Genomic DNA, 27,829 nt, shown 5'->3' on the forward strand with positions numbered 1-27,829 from the left:
GCCATCCTGAGTGTCTTTGGATCAGAAAACTTAATATTGTTAAGATGTCCTTACTTCCCAAAATGATCTATAGATTTAATCCCTATGAAATTCCCAGCAGCACTTTTTTTGCAGAAATAGAAGAATTCATCTCAAATTCATATGGAATCCCAAAGGACCCTGAATGCCAAAATAATTTTGAAAGAAAACAGTAAAGTTGAAGGACTCACAGTTACTGAATTCAAAACATATTCAAGGGGCACCTGGGTGGCTCAGTCAGTTAAGCGTCTGCCTTCAGCTGAGGTCATGATCTCAGAGTCCTGGGATCAAATGTGACATCACGCTCCCTGCTCAGAGAGCAAACTGCTTCTCCCTCTTCCTCTGTCTCTCCTCCCTGTTCATGCTCTCTCTCTCTCTCTTAAATAAAAAAAAAAAAAAAGGAAAGAAAAAGCATTCAAAGCAAAGCTACAGTAATCAAAACAGTATGGCACTGGCATAAAGACAGACAAGTAGACCAATGCAACAGAATAGAGAGCCCACATGTTATCTGGTCACATGAACAGTCAAATGATCTTTGACAAGAATCCCAAAAATACCTAACTGGAAAAGGACAAATGGTGTTGGGAAAACCGGACGTCCATATGCAAAAGAATGAGGTTGGGCCCTTAACTTAAACCAGGTACAAAAATGGACTAAGACGTAAAACGGTAATACACCTAGAAGCAAGCATAGGGGAAAACTTCCTGACCTTGGACTTGGCAGTGATTTCTTGGATATCGCACCAGAAGCACGGCAACAAAAGCAAAAATAGATGGGACTACTCCAATTTTTTAAAAAAGTTTTGTGCATCAAAGAACACAATCAACACAGCGGAAGGGCAACCTATGAAATGGGGAAAAACATCTGTTTTTTTAATAAGCGAGAAGAACACATTTCACGACACACATCATGAAGAGGTAAGCCGTGCTTCTATGGCTACATAAGATGCTCTGTGAGATGACGGATGACAAATGAGCCACACACTGGCCCTTGCCCTTCACACATACTAACTCATTTAACTTAACCCTCACAGGGGTACCTACAAGGTAGGTATTCTCCGTAGCCTCATCTTACAAATGAAGAAATTCCTCTGCTGTCCCTAGCATACTGTCTCGATGGGCACTGGTTGGGAATGGCAGTGCTAGCCCGACCAGGAATGGAAGTGGGAATAAAACCCAATCAACTTGGCACACTGGATGGCCTTCTTCCCAACCCTCTGAAACTGTGAGTTTTCCTTGTTTTGCTCTTTGCTTTCTCTTATCGCAATTCAGAGAGGCTGGAATGACAAGGTTATCAGGGTTAGGTTTATAAGCTCTTGCCACCGCTGTGACTATATAACAAGAAAAGAACATCTGGTCCTTTCTGAGCAGCCCATCTGCAGGGCCTCTCAGGAAGCATATTGCTACCATCCAGCCTGGTCAGTGGGGAAGCTCATGCTGCTGGGGCTCCATGGAGAGCACGCATCTGATCTCCCAGAGCACAGAGAAGGGACAGAGGATGATTCTGGTTTTTTAGAAAGAGAGAGCAAAATGCCTCCAAGATGCTGAAAACACTGACAAGGCAGACCTCCTCCACCAGGGGACCACCCCGTGAACCTTAGACTCCAAGAGGCCACCGACTTATGGTTCAACTACAAATGTCTGCCAGCTTGACCCCAAGGAAATACTTGAACTGACTTCGAGTCCCAAAGTCTTTAGCAGTAGGGCCACCAAGGGTACAACAAAGGCTGCTCTCAGAAACTGGCCCATTACCACACAAAAATTCCCAAGACAGTGTCCTCTTTATTCAACAAATGCTTTACAGACAATTTTAAAACAGGTATCACCACAATTCTAGACAATAAAATTACATAAAAAGTTGTAGGTTTAAAAATGCATATAAATGATAATTTGTTCTCATTTTCCTAATATTGGAATAATGGGGAACAAGCAATATGCTTCCCACTCCATCAGGTTTATAGATGACAAAACTGGTTGACATTGAGATTAGCTAAAACGACTAAACAGGGAAAGGATGAAAACACTAATCTCCCACACCTTTGGTTTCACGATCTTTCAGTAAGCTTGCAAACATGCCAGATTTACGTAGTTTAATGGATACCTGCTCACAGCCACCAACAAATTCAATTTCAACATACTGAATGGTCTAATTTACCACACCTGGAGCATCTTCTGAACTGGTCTGGAATAAGTGTTCCAGAATGGATACCCCACCAGCCACTTTAGGAGACCAGCCTTAAAGAAGAAAGGATTCATTAGCTTCATTAATCATTAGATACATGCTACATTCAGCCAGGAAGTATATTCTTCATGCCCCATAGCCTTGTTTTTTAAAATAGACCGAAGGAATTTTTGTTAACTTTTTAATATAATTTCAAAGTTAATAGAAAAGTCATAATAGGAGATGCAACATGGGGGGTTTGGGGAGGTAGGAAAAGAATAAATGAAACAAGATGGGATCGGGAGGGAGACAAACCATAAGTGACTCTTAATCTCACAAAACAAACTGAGGGTTGATGTGGGAGGGGGGTCGGAAGAGGGGGGTGGGGTTATGGACATTGGGGAGGGTATGTGCTATGGTGAGTGCTGTGAAGTGTGTAAACCTGGTGATTCACAGACCTGTACCCCTGGGGATAAAAATACATTATATGTTTATTAAAAATTTTAAAAATAAAATTAATTCAATGCAAAAAAAGTCATAATAGTACAAAGAATTACTTACTGCTAAAGAACTATTAACATCTTACCACAGTTGTTTTATCACCATATATATGTCTCTTGAGAATAAGCTGCCAACAAATGCCCCTTTACCCCTAAAAACTTCGATGTACAACTACTAAAATCAAATAATTTACAAGGATACAGTACTATTACTTACAGACCTTATACAAATTTTCCAGTTGTCATAACACTATCATTTGCAGGAAAAGAAAATATCAGATCACGAGTTCTATTTAATAGTTGCAAAATGTACATTTTGTATGATATGAAGGGAATTTATAGTTTCAAACTCAAAAACAAAGCAAAAATGAAGACGGAAACAAACAAAACAAAACAAAAAACACTAAAAATACCGGTAAGTGCTCCAATGCTACAAAGGAAAAGGAAGCAAGTGTTTAGATAAACAGAAATTCAGACAATTCCACGACACGAATAACTACAACTTAGCCTCCTCCAAGTGAGGTCATGCTTTGCTTTTGTTCAAAAACACTATCCAGACTTAAACTTGATTTCATGGACGTAAGTTGGGTCCTCTTCCTTTAATACGAAGATTTTCTGAAGCATCTCTATGTCTACCCTGTAAAAATGGCCTATCTTTCTTACTCAAGCGTGAGGAAGCCCTGGCATTTGGGCCATTCTTTTACACTATCTTCCTGAGTTTCCACAGACTCTGAAGGAATCTTGAAGATGGACATTTGACAGAAATACTTCGGTTACGGGAACCTCTGAATTAACTAAGTGGCTCCAAGAGTGATAAAACACATTTTGGGCGAAGGTAGCAATGGCAGACTTCTCATAAAAAAGCAAACAGCGCACACCAGCCAAGCTCATAAAAATTACCACGAAGCATTTTGCTAGTCCAAAGAGCGACATAAACGTGAGCTGCTGTAGAATAAACGTGCAACAGAGCTCTCTGGACAGTGCTTCAACTTGTTAGGGACCCGTCCACTGAATGAGTCAGCTGGAACGTGCACACAGAAAAGTTGTGTGCTGTGCTAAGGTTAGCCAAGGGGGTCAGTAGGCCCATTTTTAAGGTAGTAGTAATAGGGTGGGGCTCAGATACACAAGAATCTGAAAAGCGGGGGCGCCTGGGTGGCTCAGTGGTTTAAAGCCTCTGCCTTCGGCTCAGGTCATAATCTCAGGGTCCTGGGATTGAGCCCCGTATCGGGCTCTCTGCTCGGCAGTGAGCCTGCTTCCTCCTCTCTCCCTTTCTGCCTGCCTCTCTGCCTACTTGTGATCTCTGTCAAATAAATAAATAAAATCTTAAAAAAAAAAAAAAAAGAATCTGAAAAGCGGGGTGTTCAAAATATGTGACCCCTTTCGGCCAAAGTGCACACACTCAGCTTAATGAACCTGGAGGCTTCTGTGTAAATCAAGATTCGTCTGCCAGTTCTTACAAAAGCCAAAGGGCCAAGGAGCCCCCCTCCACCAGCCCTAAAAGCCCTGGTGAAGAAAAGACAGGACGAGCAAGCAAAGTCATTACCAAGGAGGATTGTGAAGGCTGTGAACATGGCCCTGAAGCAGTGATGCTTCCTGACCAAGGAAAAGGACCACCAGACATCAACTACTCACAGCAAGAGATTCTGCCCATGGGAGGGAAACAAAACCACTCATTAAACCAAGAGGCCCCTTCTTTGGGAAGACCACAGCAGGAGAGCAAGAGTGAGGGATAAAACACAATAATGATTATCTCCGGGCAAAATAAGCTGGTACAGGTCTACCCTGAGGCAAAGCCCTCCGTGATCTCATCCATGAAATGAGGGGGTTGGAGATCTCCAAGTTCTTTCCAGAGTGATGGAAAGAAAACACACTTTGGAGTCAGACATATTGTGGCTCCGCAACTTACTTACTGACTGTGTGACACAATTTACTTACTGACAGTGCGACACATAATGACTGTGAGTCAATATATGCCTCAGTTTCTTCATCCAGGGAACAGAGATTCTACCTGCATCAGTTAAGGTTAGATCTAGCTGTGAATCGTGGCTTTCAGAAAATGCTTATTCTCCCTATCATGGAAAATTCCAGTGGCAGGCAGCCCAAGATTTGTGAGGTGGCTCTGACCAACAGAATTGTCAGAGGCCAAGTCTCTTCTGTCCTGATGGCCTTCATTTCAGTCACCTCAAGCCTCAAGATGGCTGCCGGAATTCCAGCCACCATGTCTGTATTCCAGTTGCAGCCATATGTCTATATTCCAAGAGCAAAAGAAAAAAAAAGGAATGGTCCAAAGATACTTCCAGAAGACTACTTTGTGAGAACTCTGCTTATGTTTAGAATATAATCACATAGTCATCCCTAGCTGAAAGGGAAATGAAGGATGCAAATGTAGTTTTCTCAGGGACAACTGTGTATCTAGCTAGACCCTGGTGTTCTGTGACAACAGGAGGAGGAGAGAACGGACAGATCTGCAATACCCCCCATCTCCTCTGAAGGGTTCAACTTAATAACAGATGTAAAATCTGATGCTTCCTGGACCCACAAATGTACTCCTCCCAGTAACACTGACAGCTTACGATCTGGGGTCTCTCAGCCACATAAGAGGTCCTGCATGCAGTAGCCTCCTACAGCCTCGCCTCTGGTCGCACCCCACAACCCGCACTGCAGCCACAAAAACCTACCTTCTCCTCCGTCCTGCTTCCAAACCTTGATCCTCAGAAAGCCTCCTCCCGGAGAAGCCCTCCCTGGGCTCCCATCTGCGGGATGAAGCCCTCTCGTCAACATTCTGGGTCTTGCTCACCCGCCCCCTCCCCTCCGTCCCCAGGCAGAGCTGGCATTCTCACTGCCGGGTGCTTCCCTGACGGGAGAGTCCCCAGCTGTACGCTACCCACAGCTTGCCAGTTGCTGTCCTCAGCCCTTCACACACAGCTTCTCAACCAACCTCAACGACCCTAGGACATGGACGCTCTATCATCCCCATTTCACAGGTAAAGAAACAGAGGCACGTACGGAGAGGTTGTTACAGCTTGCCCAAAATCAAGCAGGTAGGAGAGAGCCGAGGCAGGACTCAAGCCCAGGCCCAGGACTACAGAACCCGTCCTCCACTACTTGATTAAGGGGCCGGGTGTCATTTTAGAGCAGGGATGGTCAAACTCCAACCCACAGGCTAAATCCAGCCTACCACCTGTTTTCGTAAATAAAGTTTTGTTGGAACACAGACGCACCCACTTGTTTGCCACGGGAGCATTACAGAGTTGCCACAGAGACTGGAGAGCCCACGAAGCCTGAAATATTAACTACCTGGCCCTCAAAGGAAGAGTTTGCCCACCTCTGCTTTAGGCAGTCGGCTCCTCAAAATCTGGCCTGTGTTTTCTCGTTCCTGAGTCCTCAGCGTCTCACCTGGCGTTTGGCACGCACACAAAAGGTGCCCCACAAATACGTGGGGTGTGAACATTCCAGCAGGCCTAAGTACAAGTGAAGAGGAGTACATGTGGGGGCTGATACTGCCTGCCTACTCAGGACTTGGCAAGTTTCCCGAGTCCGTCCAGATTCCACTTCACAGCCAAGACGCCCCGGAAAACTGTGGCAGAGGTTTCCATTGTGTCGTAGCAGCGCGCCCCCACCCCACGCCTCGGACGGACTGACCACTGCAGAACGGTTTGAGGGTCTTCTGTCTCCATCACCAAACCCATTTGAGTCCCCTGAACAAGTGGCTCAGATGGAACCCCAGTGGGAGAACGTAAATCCTACTGCTTCCGAGGCAGTCCGAATCCCACAGTCCTCCCCAGCTCACAGTCACTGATCACATAACTGGCTTTGCAGGTAAACACTCAACACATTCTAGAAAAGAGTCATTAAAACTAGGGACGCCTGGGTGGCTTAGTTGGTTAAGCAGCTGCCTTTGGCTCAGGTCATGATCCCAGCGTCCTGGGATCGAGTCCCACATCGGGCTCCTTGCTCGTCGGGGAGCCTGCTTCTCCCTCTGCCTCTGCCTGCCATTCTGTCTGCCTGTGCTCGCTCTCTCTCCCTCTCTCTCTCTGACAAATAAATAAATAAAATCTTTAAAATAAATAAATAAATAAAAAATAAATAAATAATAAAACTGATGCTGGTCGCCCTTCAACTTGTTGTATTTTCATCAAAATATTTATAGGAAGGGACCTAACCACATGAAAACATAAATAGCCCTCTAAAAACTATAGCACAGCATGAAAAGGTTATTCATGGCTCAAATGCCTCCTTTGACCTTCAGAGAATAGGCTTGCCACAGGACTGTGTATAATGTTTCCTAGTTTTATCATAATTATTGATGTCACTGCACGAGGCACAAATAAAGCACTTTCTTTCTGGGTTGTGACCATATTCGATCCAGTCTGGGTTATCAAAAATCACATTCTGGATGGTTTTCTTGTTTATTCTGTCTTGGCCTGGCCCCAAATCACATCAGGCAGGAGCCAGGCAGAGCAGCAGAAAACCTCCCACATTTCCGGAGCCATCACTTCAAACCTCCTTTCGGGACACAAAGGCTGCATCTCTTCTTTTTCCCAGAGTTTTCAAACAACTGTCCACTAGAGCAGGCTCTGAGGAATCCCAGGCTCCACAGGAAAGGAACACAGTCATCCAGGAGACAAATCAAATAATTTGTCACCTAGGTCCCCGTGCAGAGGAGAAAGGGCTTAGAAAAACCTGCCTATTTGCTAAGGTTGGGGTCTAAAACCACAACCAGCTCGTCCCCATGGTTCCACAAAGTTACCCATCCGTCTAAAATATAGGACTCCCAGTAGACAAACTTTCACCGAGAACCAACAGAGCACTACCCACTGCACTAGACCGCCCGTGACCGCCCGTGAAGAGCTGAGTGACTTGTCCAAGGTCACCTCGCAAAAAAAAAAAAAAAAAAAAAAAAAAGAGGCTAAGCTGGAATGGCAAAGAGGTCTAACCACTTCATTACCCTGTGTTCCCGCAGGTGGCCCTCTCAGAAGCTGGCTGGGATGCAGAGCAACCCATTCGTTCCGACAGGGCTGGTAGAGTGGGAAATGCTTCAGCCTCTCTGGAGAACACTCTGGGAGTTTCTCCATGCCCCATCCTATGACCCTGCAATTCCCTTCTCTAGGACATTCAGAGAGAAATTTTAAAAAGAGAAATAAAATATAATAATAAATATTAAAATATAATATTTCTATTAAATATAATAAAAATATAAAATATAATAAATATAATATAAAATAAAAAATAAAGAGAAATAAAAGCACATGCCCACACAAAGGCTTACAACATACAACAGTTTTATTGGTAATAGTCAAAAATGGGAAACAGCCCAAATGCCCCCCTACAAGAGAACAGATAAACTGTGGTATAACCCCAGAATGTCAGATTACTCGACGACAACGACAACAACAACAACAAAATTATAATCTACTGATAGATACGGCATCATGGAGAAATCTCAGAACATCAGGCAGACCGAAATAAACCAGACTCCAAAAAGGATATCCTGTATGGGTCCCTCTATATGAAACCCAAGAACAGACCAAACTAATTCACAGCAATAAAAATCAGAAACAGATTGCAGGGGAAGGAGAGCTGACTGGCAAGGAGCACAGGGAAATTGGGTGGGGGGGAGTGGATCAGAGAATGTTCTGTACTTTCTGAAGCAGCACTTACATGGTACAGTTGTCAAAATTCATCAAATAGAACACCTGAGACCCGGGTCTTTTACTGTATTTAATTATACTTTTTTAAAAAACAAAAGTCCTCAGGCTAATGAGTCATTCAGATGACAAAATGGAAGACACAGATTATTACATGTATACTTACTTCCAAGGTGATTACTCAATGGTATTTACAGAAAGCCCAAAGAAAGTCTCATTTGCCCATGAAAGCAAATTGGGTTTGCTCCCTGGCATTAGAAAGAGTTTCCTTCACAATAATGCCTACCTTGCATTTGCCCAAGGGGTCTGTCCAGCAGACAGAGATGAATGAATCCACCAACCCTTCCTGACCAGCCAACTTACAGTCATGACAGCAACCCTTTCAGGACAGAGACAGCTGTCACCATGGCAACCAGGGAAGGGTGGGAAAGGTGGATGGGGAAGGGAGACTAGAGAGCTTCAGAACCTCCTCAGAATTATGACTCTGTGGAGGCTGTGCATGCCATACCTGACCCCCACAACGTCCATGTCCTAATCCCTGGAAACTGCAAGTGTTACCTTATAGTGCATATGGCACCCATGATTCAAGGAAGGATTTTAAAATGGGGAGATTATCCTGGATGATCTCAGTGGGCCCTAAATGCAGTCACAGGAGTCCTTCCAAGAGGGAGGAAGAGGGAGACCTGACACACACAGAGGAGAGGGCAATGCGGAGACAGAGGCAGAACCTGGAATGAGGGCTTATGAGCCAAGGAATGTGAGCAGCCACCAGAAGCTGGAGGAAGCAAGAAATTAATTGTCCCTTACAGTATCTGGTGAAAGCTTGGGCCTGCCAAGACCTTGATTTTGGCCCGGTGGAACTAACTTCAGACTTCTGGCCTCCAGAGCCGTGAGAAAATAAATGTCTGTTGTTGGGAGCCTCCACATTTGTTGTCATTTGTTACAACAGCCATATGAAACTAATATAGATTGGGAGCCTTAAGTCCAGGATTGTTTCTGCCAGGTGTCCACACTCCTCCAATATCAATTCAAACTTTTAAGAAATATTCAAATTAATAAAAGGGATTTTTTTTCCCCTTGAAAGAATACATCAGAGAACAGCCTCATGACTGTGGATTAGGCAAAGATTTCCTAAACAGTACTCATAAAGAACTAATCATAAAGGAAAAAAATTGTATTTTTTTAAGATTTTATTTATTTATTATAGAGAGAGACGGTGGGAACTCAAGCAGGGAGGAGGAGCAGAGGGGGAAGGGAAGCAGGCTCCCCGCTGAGCAGGGAGCCCAACGCAGGGCTCATTCCCAGGACCCTGGGATCATGACCTGAGCCAAAGGCATACACTTAACCAAATAAGCCACCCAGGCACCCCAGGAAAAAAAATTTTAAATGTGACTATATTAAAATTTAAAATTTGTGTTTATCAAGACAAACATGGCAAAGAGATGACAAAACAAAACACAGTGAAGATATCTGCTGTCTCTATGCGGTGCCCACGTGCACGTGTACATATACCCATCAACAAACTTGTATCTGGAATCTATAAAGAACTTTCCCAAGTCAATATGAAAAAGGCAGACACCCCAGTATACAAATGGTCAAGGATTTACACAGCACCTCACGAAATGTGAAATACAAATGGCCAGAAGGCAAACAAAAAGATGTAAAACTTCATTAGTCATCAAGAAATTAAAACCATAATCAGATGCCACCACCCACCCAACAGACTGGCTAAAACAAGAAGAGACACTATCAAGTGTCGATGAGGACGAGGAGCCCCTGGAACCCTCATACACTTCTAGTGGGAATGTTAACAGACACAACCACTTTGTAAAACCCTCCGGCAGCCTCTAATAAGCTGGACACTTGCAAACACTGTCACACAAGATCTCACTCCTAGGTATACACTCAGAGAAATGCATACATATGTTCTCCAAACCATACAGCAGTGTTATTTGCAAGGAAAACCCAGGAAGAGGTCAATCTGTGGTCAATGTCAGTGTGTTTAGTATATCCACATGGTGGAATTCCAAACGGCAGTGGACGCAGACTACAATTATACACAGCAACATGGCGGGGCTTACAAGCATGTTAAGAGTGAGATGCCTGGCACAAAAGATCACATGCTGTACAACATGAAAGTCAAGAAGAGGCCTAGCTCATGCAAGGTACTGCAAGTCAACAGTGGAGGCCCGGTGGGGGAAATGACTGGAAAGGAGGCGGGAAGGGGCTGGCTGCTGGTTCTTGATCTGGGTATGTCCCATTTACAAAAACCCACAGAACTCTGTACACTTAGAAGTTGTGTACTCTTCTGAATGTATGTTAAACTTCAACCTTACTCTCAAAAACTAGTTACTCAGAGATAGGTGAAAATTTTTCCCCCTCTGTAATTTTCAGACTGCAGAATGGATGTAAGTTCACCTCAGGGAAGAAAAAATAATAATGGGGGAAAAAAGGAGAAATAGTATCACCCACCACCCACCAACAAAGGAAACCCATGGTCACCATTTGGCATATATCTCCTCAGATACACACAATTTTCAAAAGGGAGAGGAAGAGCACATCCCACAGGGAGGGGTTAACTCAGGCAGGTCCTCAATAAATATTGTGAACCATAAGTGAATAAATCACATTATATGCTCTTGTGTAACCTAGGCAACCACCCCTTTATTATCGCTGTCCGTGAAGTAATCCAGCGTCCCTAAAGGATTTGAGTACACAGGCTCACAGCAATCCGGCAATCCAGACAGCAAGACGTGTGAATACTTTCTAAGTACATGTGGGCAAGAACAGAAAACCCAGAGCCACGATTTTTCAACTCTGGTATCACCAACTGCCTCTAAAATTTACAGAGTACTCAAAAAGCATTTATTTTAATTCAGAGTGGTTTTAAAAGTTAATATATGCCCCCTTGACTTTTCTAAATGAGCCAAGTCGCCCCAAAACCCTGGAAAACCATGACCAGAGGCTCAACACTGCATTCCCAAAGCATGTCATTAATGCAGATCGGGTCAAAACCAAGCCCTGGCTATCTGGCCACTAAAGGCCCACACTAGGTGAGCAGTGGTGGGCCCTAAGTCAGGGCGGGCACGTCACAAGATAAGTCAGACTTGCTGACCCGGAAGATAAAACCCAAAGTTTGCAGACAGCAGAGCAAATGAGAAGACCTATGAACTCTGGGAGTCCACAAGGCCATAAAAGCAGGCAGAGAACCAAGAATTACAGCAACAGTAGCTAACACTGGCTGAAACACAAGTAAACCCTGGTTTAACTTCTTCTCTGTCGTTCATTCAATCTCTTAGTTATTCGATAGTATCTACTGAACCCTTATTACATGCCAGACTCTGTTATAGACACTGGGGATACAGCAGTGAATAAAGCAAATTATTCTCTGTCCTCAGGGAGCTTACATCCCATGCAGAGACCAGAATAAAATATGGAGCGTGTCAGACGGTGGTGATTATGGAGAAAAATAGACCAGGGAAGGGAGACAGGGATCTGAGGCTGGAGGAGGGGAGTAAGTCACTTGCCATAGTTATGCAAATGTTTGCTGGGTTCCAAGTTTTAAAATGATGCCTTCAAAACCAAATCCTCATATGCTCGCCAAAGAACTCTGGGATAATTATGTCAATGGAGTCCCAGGGTAACCACAGCATTCAGAAAATAAACCAAGAACTTTATGGACCAGAAAGGATCCATTTAAGAGGGACAAACTGAAGATCCAATATTAGCCTACAGTTCTCCAGATCTTGCTATGTACTGTTCTCAGCCACTTACAGACTAGTATCCTCATGTAATCGTCACACTGAACTAATGAGAAGGGTAACATCTTTTCTCCATTTAAGAGATGAGAAAACAGAAGCCCAGAGCAATTAAGGAACTGGCCCAAGGTGACACGCGTGCTAAATACTGATGTCAAGGTTTGGCCCCAGGGTCCACACTCCCCTTACGTTCTAAATAAATGTCTACTGCTGGCCTGAGGTGTTATTTTGCTCATACTACCTTACTTATTCTATTCAAGACTTGCCTTTTAATATTTTTTTAAAGATTTATTTATGTATTTGAGCGAGAGAGGGTGCACATGTGAGGCGGGGGGGCAGGGAGTCTTGAGCAGGCTCCCTGCTGAGCATGTGGGGTTCGATCTCACAACCCTGAGATCATGATCTGAGCCGAAATCGAGACTCAGATGCTTAACCGACTGAGTCACCCAGGGCACCCCTTGCCTTTTAATACTTTAGAGTTCTTACAACCCCACTAATCTCACACACACACACACACACACACACACACACACACACACACACACACACAGGAGGTGGGTTTCATATTTGTAATATCTTCTTTTCTCTAGATAATAAAAACTGAATAGCAATGAGGACCCTCAAATATTTAAATACCACTTTTTAGATCCAATTAGAAATTACTTTCTCAAACACCTGTTATTATGAGCAAACCCAAAATAGTTCTCTTGGGTGAGACTAAAATTAGCCTTAGGGCAAATTAGAGTTCATATAGCCAATTTCTCACTAGGTGTAGACATCTCAAACTGAACACAGCCCAAAGGGAACTCCTGGTTGTCCCCTATCCTCCCCTGTGACCCTCATCTCTATAAAGAATACCTCAACATCCCAAGTCTCTCAGAGCTCCAAAGTCAAAAGTTCTCCCTGGCTCCCCTCTCTCTCTCACCTCCTCATCCAACCCATCAGCAATTTCTAGCCTCCCTACCCCAAAAATGTACTGTTCCTCCACTTCCCCTATCCCCCAAGGGCAAGCCACTGGTATCCTCTGTTTAGACCCCCACAAGGAGCTCATCAGTGGTCTCTCACTTCCCTATCTGACTGACCCTTTGAAAACCTCATCTCCACATAGTACCCAGAGAGAACTTTTTTTTTTAAGATTTTATTCATTTATTTGATGGAGAGACAGAGCACAAGCAGAGGGGAGCAGCAGGCAGAGGGAGAGGCAGAAGCAGTCTCCCCGCGAGCAGGGAGCTGGATGCGAGCCTCCATCCCAAGACCCTGGGATCACAATCTGAGCCTGAGCCGAAGGCAGATGCCTAACCGACTGAGCCACCCAAACACCCCTGGAGTGAACTTTTTAAATCACAAATCCAAATGTCTCATCTTTCCGCCTAAAATCCTTCTGGACCACCAGAACACAGCCTCGAATTTTTCCCCTGGCCTACAGGGCGCCATGTGACCTGGCACTGGCCTGCCTCTCCTAGCTCTTGGGGTTCACTCTCCCCCTGCTTCACTCCCTATGAAAACCAAAACAGGAATGAACAGATAGTTCTCTAGATTAAAACATGAGTAGCAGTAAAGACACTAGATCCACACATATCATTTCCACAAATACTTATTTCTCATCATTTTTTTTAATACAGTTGACCCTTGAACAACAGGGGTTCGAACTGTGCAGGTCCAGGAATACACAGATTTTTTTTTTTACATAAATACAGCAGTACCGTAAGTATATTTTCTCTTCCTTATAATTTCCTTAATAACATTTTCTTTTCCCTAGCTTACTTTATTGTAATATATAAGACACATAACAGTCAAAACATGTGTTCATCAACTGTTTATGTTATTGGTAAGGCTTTTGACTGACAGTAAGCTATCAGTAGTTAAGTTCTGGGGAAGTTGAAAGTTATATAGGATATTCGACTGTACAGGGTTTGGTCCCCTTAACCCCTTGGTTGTTCAAGGCCAACTGTATTTTTTTCATCTTCATAGCACCTGCCACTTCTGTGGTTGTTTTGTTCATCTGCTTAGATGCATTCCCTCTTAAACACCATCTTATAGAACTACACCTTACTGTGATACCGGAAATATTTTCCCTTAGCTGTAATGATTACAGAGTCTCTTCAGTGTACCTTTTCACCATGCTCTGATCTATTTCGCACTCCCTCAGCCCATGGGCTCTGGATGTACTCTCCTGACTTGAACGTGTCCCACCACGTGCAGCCTTCTCTCCTGGAGCCTCTCTATCCGTCACCTTGTTTATGCTCCACCCCAAACTGCCTTCCTGGGGGAGTGGCTACAGGGCCAAGCGTGCTACCAGTGAATGGTGGCAGAAAATGACACTGAGTGTTAGAATATACACTCTGTAGCAACGTGAGGTCCCCCAAGAGGACACTTGAGTAAAAACTGCTCTCGGGTGATAGGTACCACATCCTGGAAACTGGTGAAGGGCGCAGTCTGGAAACACATGCTAGCCAAGAACTCCGTGGCTGGAGATTTGTCGTGAACTGTAGGCAACTTAAAAAGTACTGCCAAGGGCACCTGGGTGGCTCAGTGGGTTAAGCCGCTGCCTTCGGCTCAGGTCATGATCCCAGGTCCTGGGTTCGAGCCCCACATCGGGCTTTCTGCTCAGCAGAGAGCCTGCTTCCTCCTCTCTCTCTGCCTGCCTCTCTGCCTACTTGTGATTTCTCTGTCAAATAAATAAATAAAATCTTTAAAAAAAAAAAAAAAAGTACTGCCAAAAGAATATACCACGAGGTCCAAAAGCGAAGGTAATTTGCATGGGGTCACCCCACTGTTTGTACCAAGGCATTCCCCTAGACTAGGGAGCTCTGGACTCCTTCCTCTCAATTCTGCATGCCCTGCGCTACTTCAAGGGAAGACGCCTATGCATTCTGCACACTAGAATAGCTCCAGCTCAGCACTTCTTGGCCATTTGGCTAAGATCAAGTGGAAGAGCTCCAGCCTAGCACATAGTAGGTCCTCAATAAATTTAGTCTCTGAATAAACAAACTCATGAACAAGTGAATGTATTCTTTCTCCTCTTCTCTTTTCCTTTTCACTGTTCCAGACCTCTCCTTGAGAGGAAAAAAATGTGCAATCACTGAATCATCACAAATCCTCTCCAGACCACTAATGGACCCTCGGCCACAGTTCAGAGAACGCGGATGTGGGGAACAGAGACCTGGCCACTGAGACATTAACCATTAGAAAGAGACAATGCTCTGGGAGTCAGTGGTTACTGAGAAAATCATGAGTGTACTGGGGTTAAGAAGAAACACTGGCAGCTATAGACCACAGTAAACAAACTCAACAAAGCTAAGACCTCACCAGTGTATGCAGCTCATTTCACCTACACAGCCTGCAATCACATCACTATTATTATTCCTACTATTATTATCATCAATTTCCTATTCCTGATCTGGCATAACCTAAATACCCCAGTGGATTTAAAATTATACAAAAGCATGAGTGACTCCAATTCCTCCTAAATCCACAGCAAAGAGCAAATCCTTTAATATGCATTGCAGGTAAAATACCGTCCCCAAGTGAAACAACTGTAATCCAGGGTAAAATCTCTGTTGGCCTCATAAGCTACTTGTAAAAAAAAGAGAGAGAGAGAGAGCAAGAGCACTTAAAGTGACTGCCCAACACACAAAACAGACGCTGTCACCAACACGGCATGATTACCAAGAACTGAAATCAGATTTAGTCATCTCATGTCTCCCTCATCCTACACACTCTACCTGTTCTTTTTCAGCTTTCAAAAATTGAAGGAGGAAAAGAAGAGGCAACAGCACACAGCAGGTCTATTTTGAGAAATAAAAAGATTCAAAAGTTACAGTGCAACTTCCACTGACATAGTAGCAGATCTCCGAGGAAACCCAGGTGACTCAGAAAGTTCTCTGTCTCTAGTATCTATAAACAACTCAGTGTCCATACTTAGGGAGTCATCTTCCTCCTAGTTGAGTTTCCTGTAAGTAACTGCCTGATCAAAGTTTCAGCTGGAAGCAATCTGAACGATTCCAATCTATCTGCAGGGAGAGAGCACCAAGGAATCTAGTCTAATCAGCAGAGAGAAGCAAGAGTTCCCAGGGTCAGGTTCAAACTCCACAAGCATCCTTTTAAGAACTCCAAGTCCTAAAATCCAAGGGCTATTAAGAGCAGAACAAAAGATCTATCAACAAACTCTCCAAAAATCCCCATTCCTCTTGCATGGACGTTTGTATCTCCCTCTGGCTTGTTTTTGAAAAAGTATTAAAAAAAAATTAAGAGAGAAAGAAAGGAAGGAAGAAAGGAGGAAAGAACTGTAAATGGCAGCACCACATCTGCTCCATCCAAGTCTTCCTCACTATCCTCTCTATTGAGCCCCACATATTTTCACCAATACAAGTGCGCTGGGATCTCCTTCCCTTGACATCCCCATCCTTTCGCCTGGCCCTAACTAGGTTTCCCAACTGTGAGGGTAGAGTGAGTGAGCAAAGAACTTCAAAGGGCACCTAAAGCGGGGGGAAATAACAATTTAAATAGCAAAGTGTCCATTTCCAAAGGGGAGAGGTTGTTTAAATAAAAAATAAATAAATAAATAAATAAAAAACTAAACTTCTGTTGCAGAGATTGGAGGTCTCAAGCCTCCAACGGGGCAGGAGGTAGCACGCGCTCTGGAAAGCGCCGAATAAGTGGAAGGTTTTGTCGGTGGTGGTGGTGTTTTTAAACACTAAAGTTGTAAAGGAACTATATTACGGAGAGTATTGTTCTGATGGGACCAGCTGTATTAAAGCTTTTTCAGCCAGGCACAAAGCACGAACCCCCCCCACCCCCCCACCCCCGCCTCCCTTCCTCAGCCATTCTTCAGGAGTACGGGAAACCGCTAGCAGGCAGGGCCCTGGGACCAGCGGGCTCCTCCCGCCACTCCAGTCCCTGCAGGTGCCGGTGCAAAAGAAAACCGGGGCTCTCGCCCCACCTTCCCCGCCACTGCGGTGCTGGGGTGGGGTCACAGCGCGCCCTATGCCGGCGCCGCACCTGGAAAGGAGCCGGGGCGCAGGAAGAGTCCCCGCCGAGGCGGCTCCCGCTAGGCTGGTGGCACAGTCGCGCACGCACACACACACAGACACCGAGAGCAGCGCGCGGGGAGGGGCGCGCGGTGGCGCGGGCGGCGGGCGCGTTACCTGTTCTGCCAACCCTGGAGGAGGTTGGTGTATTTGCTGAGCACGCCCTCGAGCGCCGGCTCCCTCCTGCGGCCACCTCCTCCGGACGGACTAGCGGCCACCGAGCCCGGGCTGCTCCGGCTGCCCCCGCCGCCGAACCCCGCTACTGCCGACCGGCTGGAGACCCCCCGGCCGGCCAGGGAGCAGGAGGGCGAGGAGCCCGCCGAGGTGGCGCGGCTGCTGCTGCGGCTGCTGCTGTTGCTGCCCCCGCCGCCGTCTGCGCCTTGGGCCGCCCTCTCCATGGTCCGTGCGCGCCGGGAACGCGGGTGCCCGCCGCGGTGGCGGCCCCGGCGCTGAAGCTCCTGGCGCGGCGGCGGCGGCTGCTGCTGCTACAGCTCCCGGCGCCCGGGCCGCGCGTGGCTGCTCCAAATCCCCGGGAAATGCCTGACTCATACAGGAGGAAGAGGAGGAGGCGAAGGAGAGCTGGGAAGGAAGCCAACGGGGCTGGATGCAGCTGCGGCCGCCCCTCCTCCCGCCGCGGCCCCGGCCCCGGCCCCTCCCTCCGCACTAGTTTCCCTGGCAAGTTCGGAGCGGGTGGCCGGTTCGGCGAGCCCTCCTCGGGTTCCTCTTCCTCTTCTTTCGAGTCCCCTCAGCCGTTCGGTCCCGGGGGCGGGGGGCGCTGCCGGGCCCCCAGCCGCAGGGTGGGCACGCCCTGTCACCCTCGCGTTCCTTCTGCCGCCCCCTCTCGGATCCGAAGGGGCGACAGGGAATCTCCGCGCGTTCCTCCCCACCCCCAACCCACCTCGGGACCTGGAGGGAGGGGCGGCCCCACCCACCCGGTCCAGCCGGATATGGACCCGCCCGGCATGACACAGGCACACACGCACAGTCCCTCTCTCTGCCTTCCGCACCGAGCCTGGGCCAGATACACGTACACGGTAACTTGGCAGTGAGCCTCACAGGCCGAGTAAAGTCACAGGGCGGCAACGTCCTCCAGGTTCTCCTGCCTGTCGGGTAGGGGAGGGAGGGCAGGTCGAAATTTCTTTCTTGCAGGTGAGCTCAGCGCCCAGCGTTTTCACGCTGCAGAGTTATGGTAAATGCATCATGGACACCAGGGCCCTGACTGAAGTGGGGCCAGAGAACTCAGGTTCCTGCCAGTGCCTCCTTACGCTGAGTGCTCTGGGTGCCTCACTTGCCTCACCCTAATCCCCACACTGATGGACCCATAAATCTGGCAAGTCAAACCTAGGGAGCCGTGTTACCATGAGCACCTAACCCTGGGAACCAGGGACCCTAAAACAGGTTAGAGTGCGCTAAAGGTAAAGGAAAGTAACAGATTTACAATCATAGTGATGTGTTCTCTGCTGGCTATAACTTCTTCCCTGCACCCCCCACCCCAAGACAAGCCGAGCTGCTGCAACTAGGTCTCTAAATCTAAAATTGTTGCTCTTTGGTAAAAGGAGATGAGTTGCACTCTCTCCACCACTAATAATTTTTGTGAGTATAAATATCAAATGCAATCTGGAAGTTTCTAAAATTACCTAGAAAAATAGCTTTGAGGAGCTCAGACACCACACACACACAGTGATAGATTGATAGGTAATCCCTGCCTAAAGGATCCACAAAGCCATAAAGCAGATAAATAATTCAACAGTTTAAAAAAAATTACTAAATGAAATAGAGTCAGCTCTCCTAGATGCAATTCCTCAAGCCCCACCCCTTTCTATAGAAGCTTCATATCCTTCCAGAAAGCTTTCTAAGGTGGTTCACCTCTAGAAATTGTCATGGAGAAGTTTCTGGGGCTGATTAGAAGTGGTTATGCCCTGAATAAATTACAATTCCAGGTGCCTATACAGTGTAAAAGGAGAAAAGATCCCCCAAAGAGATTCCATGGTAGGAAAGACTAACTCTGAAGCCAGATGGAGCTGAGTTGGAATCTATGACCTCCATGGAGTTAACTCTTTTAGGCTTCGTTTTCTCACCCACAAAATGAGACCAAATGGTACTACTGGCTGTGAGGGACTATGTGAGACTATTTATTTGTTCAAGATATTTACCACATCTCCCTGTGGGAGTATCCTCCCTCCTGGTTGACCTCAGGGTTGGCCATAGAGCTGCTTTGGCCAGTGGAATAGAAATAGATGTAACATACACCACTTCTAATCATAAGCTTTAAGAGCCATGATGTGGTTCAACCATCTTTCTCTTTTCCTTCTACCAGGCGATCCGCATGTCCCAGATAAAGGATCCCTTCCAGTCTGGGTCCTGGGTGGAGAAGACCTGTGGAATTCGGCAGAGCCAAAGCCAGTTAGCGTTGGCCATGTCATATGCACAAAATGTCTGTTATAAACCACAGAAATTTTATTTTTTTACAGATTTTACTTATTTGAGAGAGAGAGAGCAGAAAGCCCAAGTTGGGGGGTGAAGGTGGGGGTTGGAGGGAGAAGGATCAGAGGGAGAAGGAGAAGCAGACTCCTGGTGAGCAGGGAACCTGACATAGGACTCAATCCCAGGACTGCAAGAACACAACCTGAGCCAAAGGCAGATGCTTAACCGACTGAGCCACCCAGATGCCCTGAGATTTTCTTTTACGATTTTTAAAAATTTATTTTAAAGAGAAAGAGCATGTGCATTCAAGCAAGGGAAGGGGCAGAGGGAGAGGGAGAGAGAGAATCTCAAGCAGACTTCAAGTTGAGTGTGGAGCCCAAGGGGCTCAGTCTCACGACCCTGAGATCACTACCTGAACTGAAATCAAGAGTGGGATGCACTACCCAGTCGCCCCACCACTGAGATTTTAGGAAGCATTTTTACCACAGCATGCTTCTCCTAAGCCACCTGTTACGCAGACCAGTCTGTGAGTGTCCATGAAGTCCTTAACTGATAGGAACACTAAGAAGCTGGGCACATACAGGACTATGAATATCAGTCACGATATGCCAGAATAACACCCCTTTTCATGGGAGTCTGCACCCTAAGTTCCCGTTCAAAGGGGAGAAATGCCACCATTTTATTTCATATCATCAACTCTCTACCACTATTACTCCCTCCTACCCAGCTGACCTGTGACGGGATGAGCTGGGGGAGGACTATGCTGAAAGGGATAGTCAAGGCTAATGTGTTAGTCTGTTCAGGACTGCTATAGCAGAAGATCATGGCAGGTGGTGTATCAACAACAAATGTATTTCCCACAGTTCTGGAAGCTGGAAGTCCGAGATCAAGGTGCAGGCATGGTCAGGTCCTGCTGAGAACTCCGCAGGGCCTGGATTTATTGTGGAGGAAGGGGCTAGGGAACTCTTGGGGCGCGGGAGGGAGGTCACTTTTATAAGAGCATAAGCCCATTCATGCGGGCTCCGGGCTTGGGCTCCTCCTAACAGCCCCACCTCCTAAACCATCACGGAGGGTGTAAGGATTTCAACATATGAATTAGTGAGAAACAAACATTCAGACCATAGAGGGCAGGATGGGCCAACAACAAGTCAAAGTTGTGGGATCACACACGGCCAAGGAGGGAAGTCAGTAACAAGAAGTAAGTGGAGCAAACACGGTGGAAGTGGTAGTACCATGGGGGAAATGAGGCAGGGATGCTTGGGTGGTTCAGTTGGTAGGGCGGCTGCCTTCAGCTCAGGCCACGATCTCAGGGTCCTGGGATGGAGCCCCACATCAGGCTCCCTACTCAGCAGGGAATCTGCTTCTCCCTCTCCCACTACCCCAGCTTGTGCGCTCTCTCTCCCTCTTTCTCTACGTTAATAAATAATTAATTAAAATTAAAGAAGATAGAAAGAAAGAGATGACTCAGGTGCTCTCCCCCCCAGCAGCCCTCTTCCCTGCTCTCCTGGCATGGTTTGAGCTTCTCACCCATGGAGTTTTGAATTAAAAGTCACTTCTTACAGAAAGCTTTCCTGACCCACCCTGATGTAGCAAGATACTTGCAAAAGAGACTTGCAAAATTCTCTTTGGAAAGTCTTCATGTTAGAAAAACAATTTGAGTACAAAAGACATAATAAATTGGCAAAAAAAAAAAAAACACCTTCGCATATATATGATAAAAAAAAATTGCAAAATATATATAAAGGCCCAATATAAGGGCTTTTCAATTTACTCAGATTGCATAAATCATTAAAAAATAAATAAAGATACAGATGGAATGACTGGAAATCTAACAGTTATTTTAGAAGCTGTACATGATTGGTGCAGTCAGACAAACAAACCACACCTTTTAAAATAATGAGCAGAGGGGTGCCTGGGTGTCTCAGTCTTTAAGCATCTGACTTTGGCTCGGGTCATGATCCCAGGGTCCTGGGATTGAGCCCCACATCAGGCTCTCTGCTAGGCAGGAAACCTGCTTCTCCCTCTCCCACTCCCCCTGCTTGTGTTCCCTCTTTTGCTGTGTCTCTCTCTGTCAAATTAATAAATAAAATCTTTTTAAAAATAAAATAAAATAAATAAAATAACGGGCAGAATCAGCAGCCCCTAGTAAGGAGCTGACTGCCCCCTCATCTTCTCCATATGGGTCTGGAGAGCTGGTCTGGAGTTCTAGTACTACCTTCAGAAGCTCCATCCTCTGCCTGGGAATATCATTCTTGCCAATGGCACATAAAGCCTTGGGAGGATGTTTGCAGACTAGGGAGGGAGTAGGTTGACATGGACCTAGTTGGCCAGATGACATGAAGGAAGCCACCAGTAGAGAGAAAACTGTCACAACCTGATCCCCCTCTGACATCAGCTTGGTCATATTTGGATTATAAACCAATGGTCCAGGGGCAGCTGGGTGGCTCAGTCAGTTAAGTCTACTTGAAGATTCTCTCCCTCTGCCCCTCCCCCCACTCGCACGCACACTCTCCCTCTGTAAAATAAACAAATCTTTAAAAAAAAAAAAAAAAAGCTAGTCTGATGTGTTCTTCATCCCAGGTAATATTTTTAAAAGATTTTATTTATTTATTTGACAGAGGGAGAGAGAGCGTGAGTTAGGGGTGGGGCAAAGAAAGGGAGAAGCAGACTCCCTGCTGAGCATGGAGTACCACCACCCCCCTAACCAGACTCCCCCCACCCCAGGACACGGGGCTCAATCCAGGACCTTGTGATCATGACCTGAGCCAAAGGAAAATGCTTAACCAACTGAGCCACCCAGGTGCCCCTCCAGTCCAGATAATAAAAATAATAGCTAATATTTACTGAGCACTTACTACATGTCAGGCAGGCACTGTTCCAAGTGCTTTTAAAATAGCAAATGGGGTGCCCGAGTGACTCAGTAGGTTAAGCAGCCAACTCTGGATTTGGGCTCAGGTCATGATCCCAGGGGCCTGGGATGGAACTCCTTGTCAGGCTCCACGCTCAGCATCTGCTTGAAGATTGTCTCCCTCTTCCTCTGCTCCTCCCCCTGCTCACGCATGCATGCTCTCTCTCTTTCTCTCTCTAAAATAAATAAATCTTAAAAAAAAAAATAAATAAAACAGTGATGTATTTAATCCTTACAACAACCACAGAGGTATGTACAATTCTTGTTCCTATTTTTATAGATGGAGAAAAACTGGTTCAAAGACATGTTCAGCAATATCCTCCAAATCCTGATGGAGGTAGGACGTGATCTCTGGCAATTTGGCTACCGAGCCGGGCTTCTCAGCCACTACATTATACCACTTACTTCATGATAGATCCAGTCTCATCTTTTCTACTTAATAAAACCACTAGCAGCACAGCTTGGCACCTGGAATTCCATTCCTGTTTTATTTGTGTTCATTTCGGGACTGATTCTTCCATCACCACTTTGAGGGAAGCAGGGCAAGAGCTGGGGCCCCTGGCACTCAGCCACAGGGCTGGCATGCAGTAATACTCCATAAATGTTCATTGTTTGGTGAATGAAGCCCAGTTTTACTGAGGAAGAAACACACTCAAAAAGGAAGAGCTAATGGGCGCCTGGGTGGCTCAGTGGGTTAAGCCGCTGCCTTCGGCTCGGGTCATGATCTCAGGGTCCTGGGATCGAGTCCCGCGTCGGGCTCTCTGCTCAGCGGGGAGCCTGCTTCCCTCTCTCTCTCTCTCTCTCTCTCTCTCTCTCTCTCTCTCTGCCTGCCTCTCTGTCTGCTTGTGATCTCTCTCTGTCAAATAAATAAATAAAATCTTTTAAAAAAATTAAAAAATAATAATAAAAAAAAAAAAAAAAAGGAAGAGCTAAGACTGAACCTGAACCAAGGCCTCCTGACTCGAAGTCCAATGTTCTTGCAAAGATAGTCTGCTGACTGTTGCTGTGATGTGTACATGCAACTTTACCATCCAGTGGGAGGAAGGAAACACTGCAAGTAGGGTGTGGACAGTCCATCATCCTATGAACAAGCAGCTCCATCAGGAACACCCCAAGGGTTACATCCAGGGAAATTAAATGGGGTTATATGCAACTTTGTAGTATAGCCGTATATATTATACTAAAGATTATACTAATATTTATATTACATGTATTAATATATAACAAATATTAACATTTTAAATATTAAATTTTATATAATATATATGATTAACATTGATGTATATTTTATTTACCTTTTGTATATACTATATACATTGTATTAAAACATTTTCCAAAATGGAAATCATGTTATTGTTTTGATGATTAATTTTATTAAAATAGATGCTTATTGGAGTTAACTGGGTGGCTCAGTCAGTAAAACATTTGACTTGATTTCAGCTCAAGTCATGATTTCAGGGTCATGAGACAGAGTCCTGTGTCAGGCTCATGCTGGGCATAGACCTGTTTAAGATTCTGTCTCTCAAAAATTCTCATCAAGATACTAGCCAATGGGATGCCTGGGTGGCTCAGTTGATTGAGCGACTGCCTTTGGCTCAGGTCATGATCCTGGAGTCCCGGGATAATTCCCGCATCGGGCTCCCTGCTAGGCAGGGGGTCTGCTTCTCCCTCTGACCCTCCCCCTTCTCATGCTCTCTCTCTCTCAAATAAATAAATAAAATCTAAAAAAAAAAAAAAAAGATACTAGCCAATAGGATCCAACAGTATATTAAAAGGATCATTTGCCATGACCAAGTGGGATTTATTCCTGGGCTGCAAGGGTGGTTCAACATCCTCAAATCAATCAATGTTTTACACTACATAAATAAATGAAAGGACAGGAACCATATGATCCTCTCAGTAGACACAGAAAAAGCACTAACAAAGTATAGCATTCTTTCTTGGACAAAACCCTTCACAGTGTAGGGATAGAGGAAACATACCTCAATATCACAAAAGCCATCTACAAAAAGCCCACAGCAAACATTATTCTCAATGGGAAAAACTGAGAGCTTTTCCCCTAAGGTCAGGAACATGGCAAGGATATCCATTATCACCACTGTTGTTAAACATAGTACTAGAAGTCCTGGTCTCTGCAATCAGACAACAAAAAGAAAAAGCATCTAAATTAGCAAGAAGAAGTCAAACTCTCACTCTTTGAAGATGACATGATACCTTATGTGGAAAACCCAAAAGACTCCACCCCACAATTGCTAGAACCCATATAGGAATTTAGCAGAATGGCAGGTTGTAAAATGAATGCACAGGGCTCCTGGGTGGCTCTGTGGGTTAAGCCGCTGCCTTCGGTTCAGGTCATGATCTCAGGGTCCTGGGATCAAGTCCCGCATCAGGCTCTCTGCTCAGCAGAGAACCTGCTTCCCCCTCTCTCTTTGTCTGCCTCTCTGCCTACTTGTGATCTCTCTCTGTCAAATAAATAAATAAAATCTTTTTAAAAAATAAAATAAATAAAATGAATGCACAGAAATCGGATGCATTTCTATACACTAACAATGAGACAGAAGAAAGAGAAAAGGAATCGATTCCATCTACAATTGTACCAAAAGCCATAAGATAGGTGGGAACTAACCAAAGAGGCAAAGAATCTGTACTCAGAACACTTATGAAAGAAAGAAATTGAGACAGACACAAAGAAATGGAAAAATATTCCATGCTCCTGAATCGGAAGAAAAATATTGTTTAAATGTCTATGCTACCTACAGCAATCTATACATTCAATGCAATCCCTATCAAAATACCATCAACCTTTTTTTCACAGAGCTGGAACAAAAAATCCTAAAATTTTATGGACCCAGAAAAGACCCCAAATACCCAAAGGAATGTTGAAAAAGAAAACTAAAACTGGTGGCATCTCAATCCTGGCCTTTGAGCTCTATTACAAAGCTGTGATCATCAAGACAGCATGGTATTGGCACAAAAGCGGATACATACATCAGTGGAACAGAATAGAGAACCCAGAAATGGACCTTCAACTCTATGGTCAACTAATCTTCAACAAAGCAGGAAAGAATATCCAATGGAAAAAAGACAGCCTCTTCAACAAGTGGTGTTGGGAAAATTGGACAGCCACATGCAAAAGAATGAAACTGGACCATTTCCTTATACCATACACAAAAATAGACTCAAAATGGATGAAAGACCTCAATGTGAGAAAGGAACCTTAAAAATCCTAGAGGAGAGCACAGGCATCAACCTCGACCTTGGCCACAACAACTTCTTGCTAGACATATCTCCAAATGCAAGGGAAACAAAGGCAAAAATGAACTATTGGGACTTCATCAAGATCAAAAGCGTTTGCACAGCGAAGGAAACAATCCAAAAAGCAAAAACAAAGGACAAACGATAGAATGGGAGAAGATATTTGCAGAGGGTATATCAGTTAAAAGGCTAGTATTCAAAATCTGTAAAGAACTTATCAAACTCAACACCCAAAGAACAAATAATCCAATCAAGAAATGGGCAGAAGACATGAACTGACATTCCTACAAAGAAGACATCCAGATGGCCAACAGACACATGAAAAAGTGCTCAACATCACTCAGCATCAGGGAAACACAAATCAAAACCACAATGAGATACCACCTCATACCAGTGAGAACAGCTAAAATTAACAAGTCAGGGGGCACCTGGGTGGCTCAGTGGGGTAGGCCTCTGCCTTCGGCTCGGGTTGTGATCCCCGGGTCCTGGGATCGAGCCCCATGTCCGGCTCTCTGCTCGGCGGGGAGCCTGCTTCCTCCCCTCTCTCTGCCTGTCTTTCTGCCTACTTGTGATCTCTGCCTGTCAAATAAATAAACAAAATCTTTATTAAAAAAAAATTAAATTAAATTAACAAGTCAAGAAACAACAGATGTTGGCGAGAACATGGAGAAAAGGGAATCGTCTTACACTGCTGGTGGAAATGCAAGCCGGTACAGCCACTCTGGGAAACAGTATGGAGGTTCCTCAAAAATTTGAAAATAGAGCTACCCTATGACCCCGAAATTGCATTCAAAGGATTTACCCCAAAGATACAAATGTAGTGATCAGAAGGAGCACTTGTACACCAATGTTTATAGCAACAATGTCTACAATAGCCAAACTATGGAAAGAACCCATTCATGTCATGTTCATTGACAGATGAATAGATAGAGAAGACAGGGTGTATGTGCGTGTGTGTGTGTGTATGTGTGTGTATATATGTGTGTATCTATCTATCTATCTATCTATCTATCTATATATATAGAAACAGATGCTCATTTTTAAAGATTCACATGCCCAAAGGTACACCTTCCCAGAAAAAGCCCATTAATAATTTATGTATATTCTTCCAGACACTTTTCTATTGAAAACCATGGTTATATACTATCTTATTCAAAAACAAATTCATACTATAAAAGCGTATAGTGATTTCTTTTTTTTTTTTAAGATTTTATTTATTTATTTGACAGAGAGAGATCACAAGCAGGCAGAGAGGCAGGTAGAGAGAGAGGAGGAAGCAGGCTCCCTGCTGAGCAGAGAGCCCGACTCGGGGCTCGATCCCAAGACCCTGAGATCATGACCCGAGCCGAAGGCAGCGGCTTAACCCACTGAGCCATCCAGGCGCCCCCGTATAGTGATTTCTAATTTGTTTTGTTGACTGAAGCATATAGAATGAACGGTTTCCTTTAGAGCTATATCATCATTTGTTTCTTCTGGTTTTGTTTTTTTTTTAGAATTATTCACTTATTTATTGGAGAAAGAGAGCACAAACGAGGGGAGGGGGAGCAGAGGTTAGGCAGAGGGTCAGGGAGAGAAACAGGCTCTCTGCTGAGCACAGAGCCCAAGGGCAGGTTTGATCTCAGGTCATGACCTGAGCTGAAATCAAGAGAGGGATGCTTAACCAACTGAGCCACCCAGATGCCCCTATGATATATTTGTAACAGAGTATTACATTGTTTATTTGTAACCCCCCCATTTTAATCATTTCACCATTGATGAATGCTAGGGTGTTTCAAACGTTTGCTATTACAAAAAATGTCACTTACATAACTTTTCCCATTAAATGATTTCCTTAGAATAAGAGATTGAAATTATAATGACTGGGTCCAACTGCATACATATGTTACAAATATGGCTCAAACATTACAAAATTACTCCCAAAAAGTCTGAGTCCACTTTTACTATGGCGATCCCGAGGGGGTCTTCCCACGTTTGAGCACTGGCTGAATGGTCCAGGTTGGCCCTGGCTGGGACAACTGGGCTCTCTCCCCTCCACAGGGTCTCTCATGTTCTGGCACCCTAGGCTGGGCTTGTTCTCACAGTACTGAGACTTCCAGAGACAGGAAACACACAAAGCTTCCTGAAGCCT

At 45.1% G+C, this 27,829-nt stretch overlaps 1 protein-coding gene across 2 annotated transcripts in view; it reads right to left on the reverse strand.

The window, feature by feature from the left end:
- OSBPL10 (oxysterol binding protein like 10) overlaps positions 1-17,980 on the reverse strand; it is a 299,146-nt gene extending 281,166 nt beyond the window's left edge. Inside the window, exon 1 of one of the 2 annotated variants that reach the window (XM_047739005.1) lies at positions 17,232-17,980. In XM_047739005.1, the coding sequence (XP_047594961.1) occupies positions 17,232-17,512 (281 nt within the window). In that variant the 5' untranslated portion in view covers positions 17,513-17,980. The remainder of the gene's footprint in view (positions 1-17,231) is intronic. The other variant, XM_047738997.1, reaches the window with a different exon arrangement.
- Positions 17,981-27,829: the final 9,849 nt, after the last annotated feature.

This window comes from Lutra lutra, chromosome 1 (genome assembly GCF_902655055.1).
Source record: "Lutra lutra chromosome 1, mLutLut1.2, whole genome shotgun sequence".
In the NCBI taxonomy this organism is placed as follows: domain Eukaryota; kingdom Metazoa; phylum Chordata; class Mammalia; order Carnivora; family Mustelidae; genus Lutra; species Lutra lutra.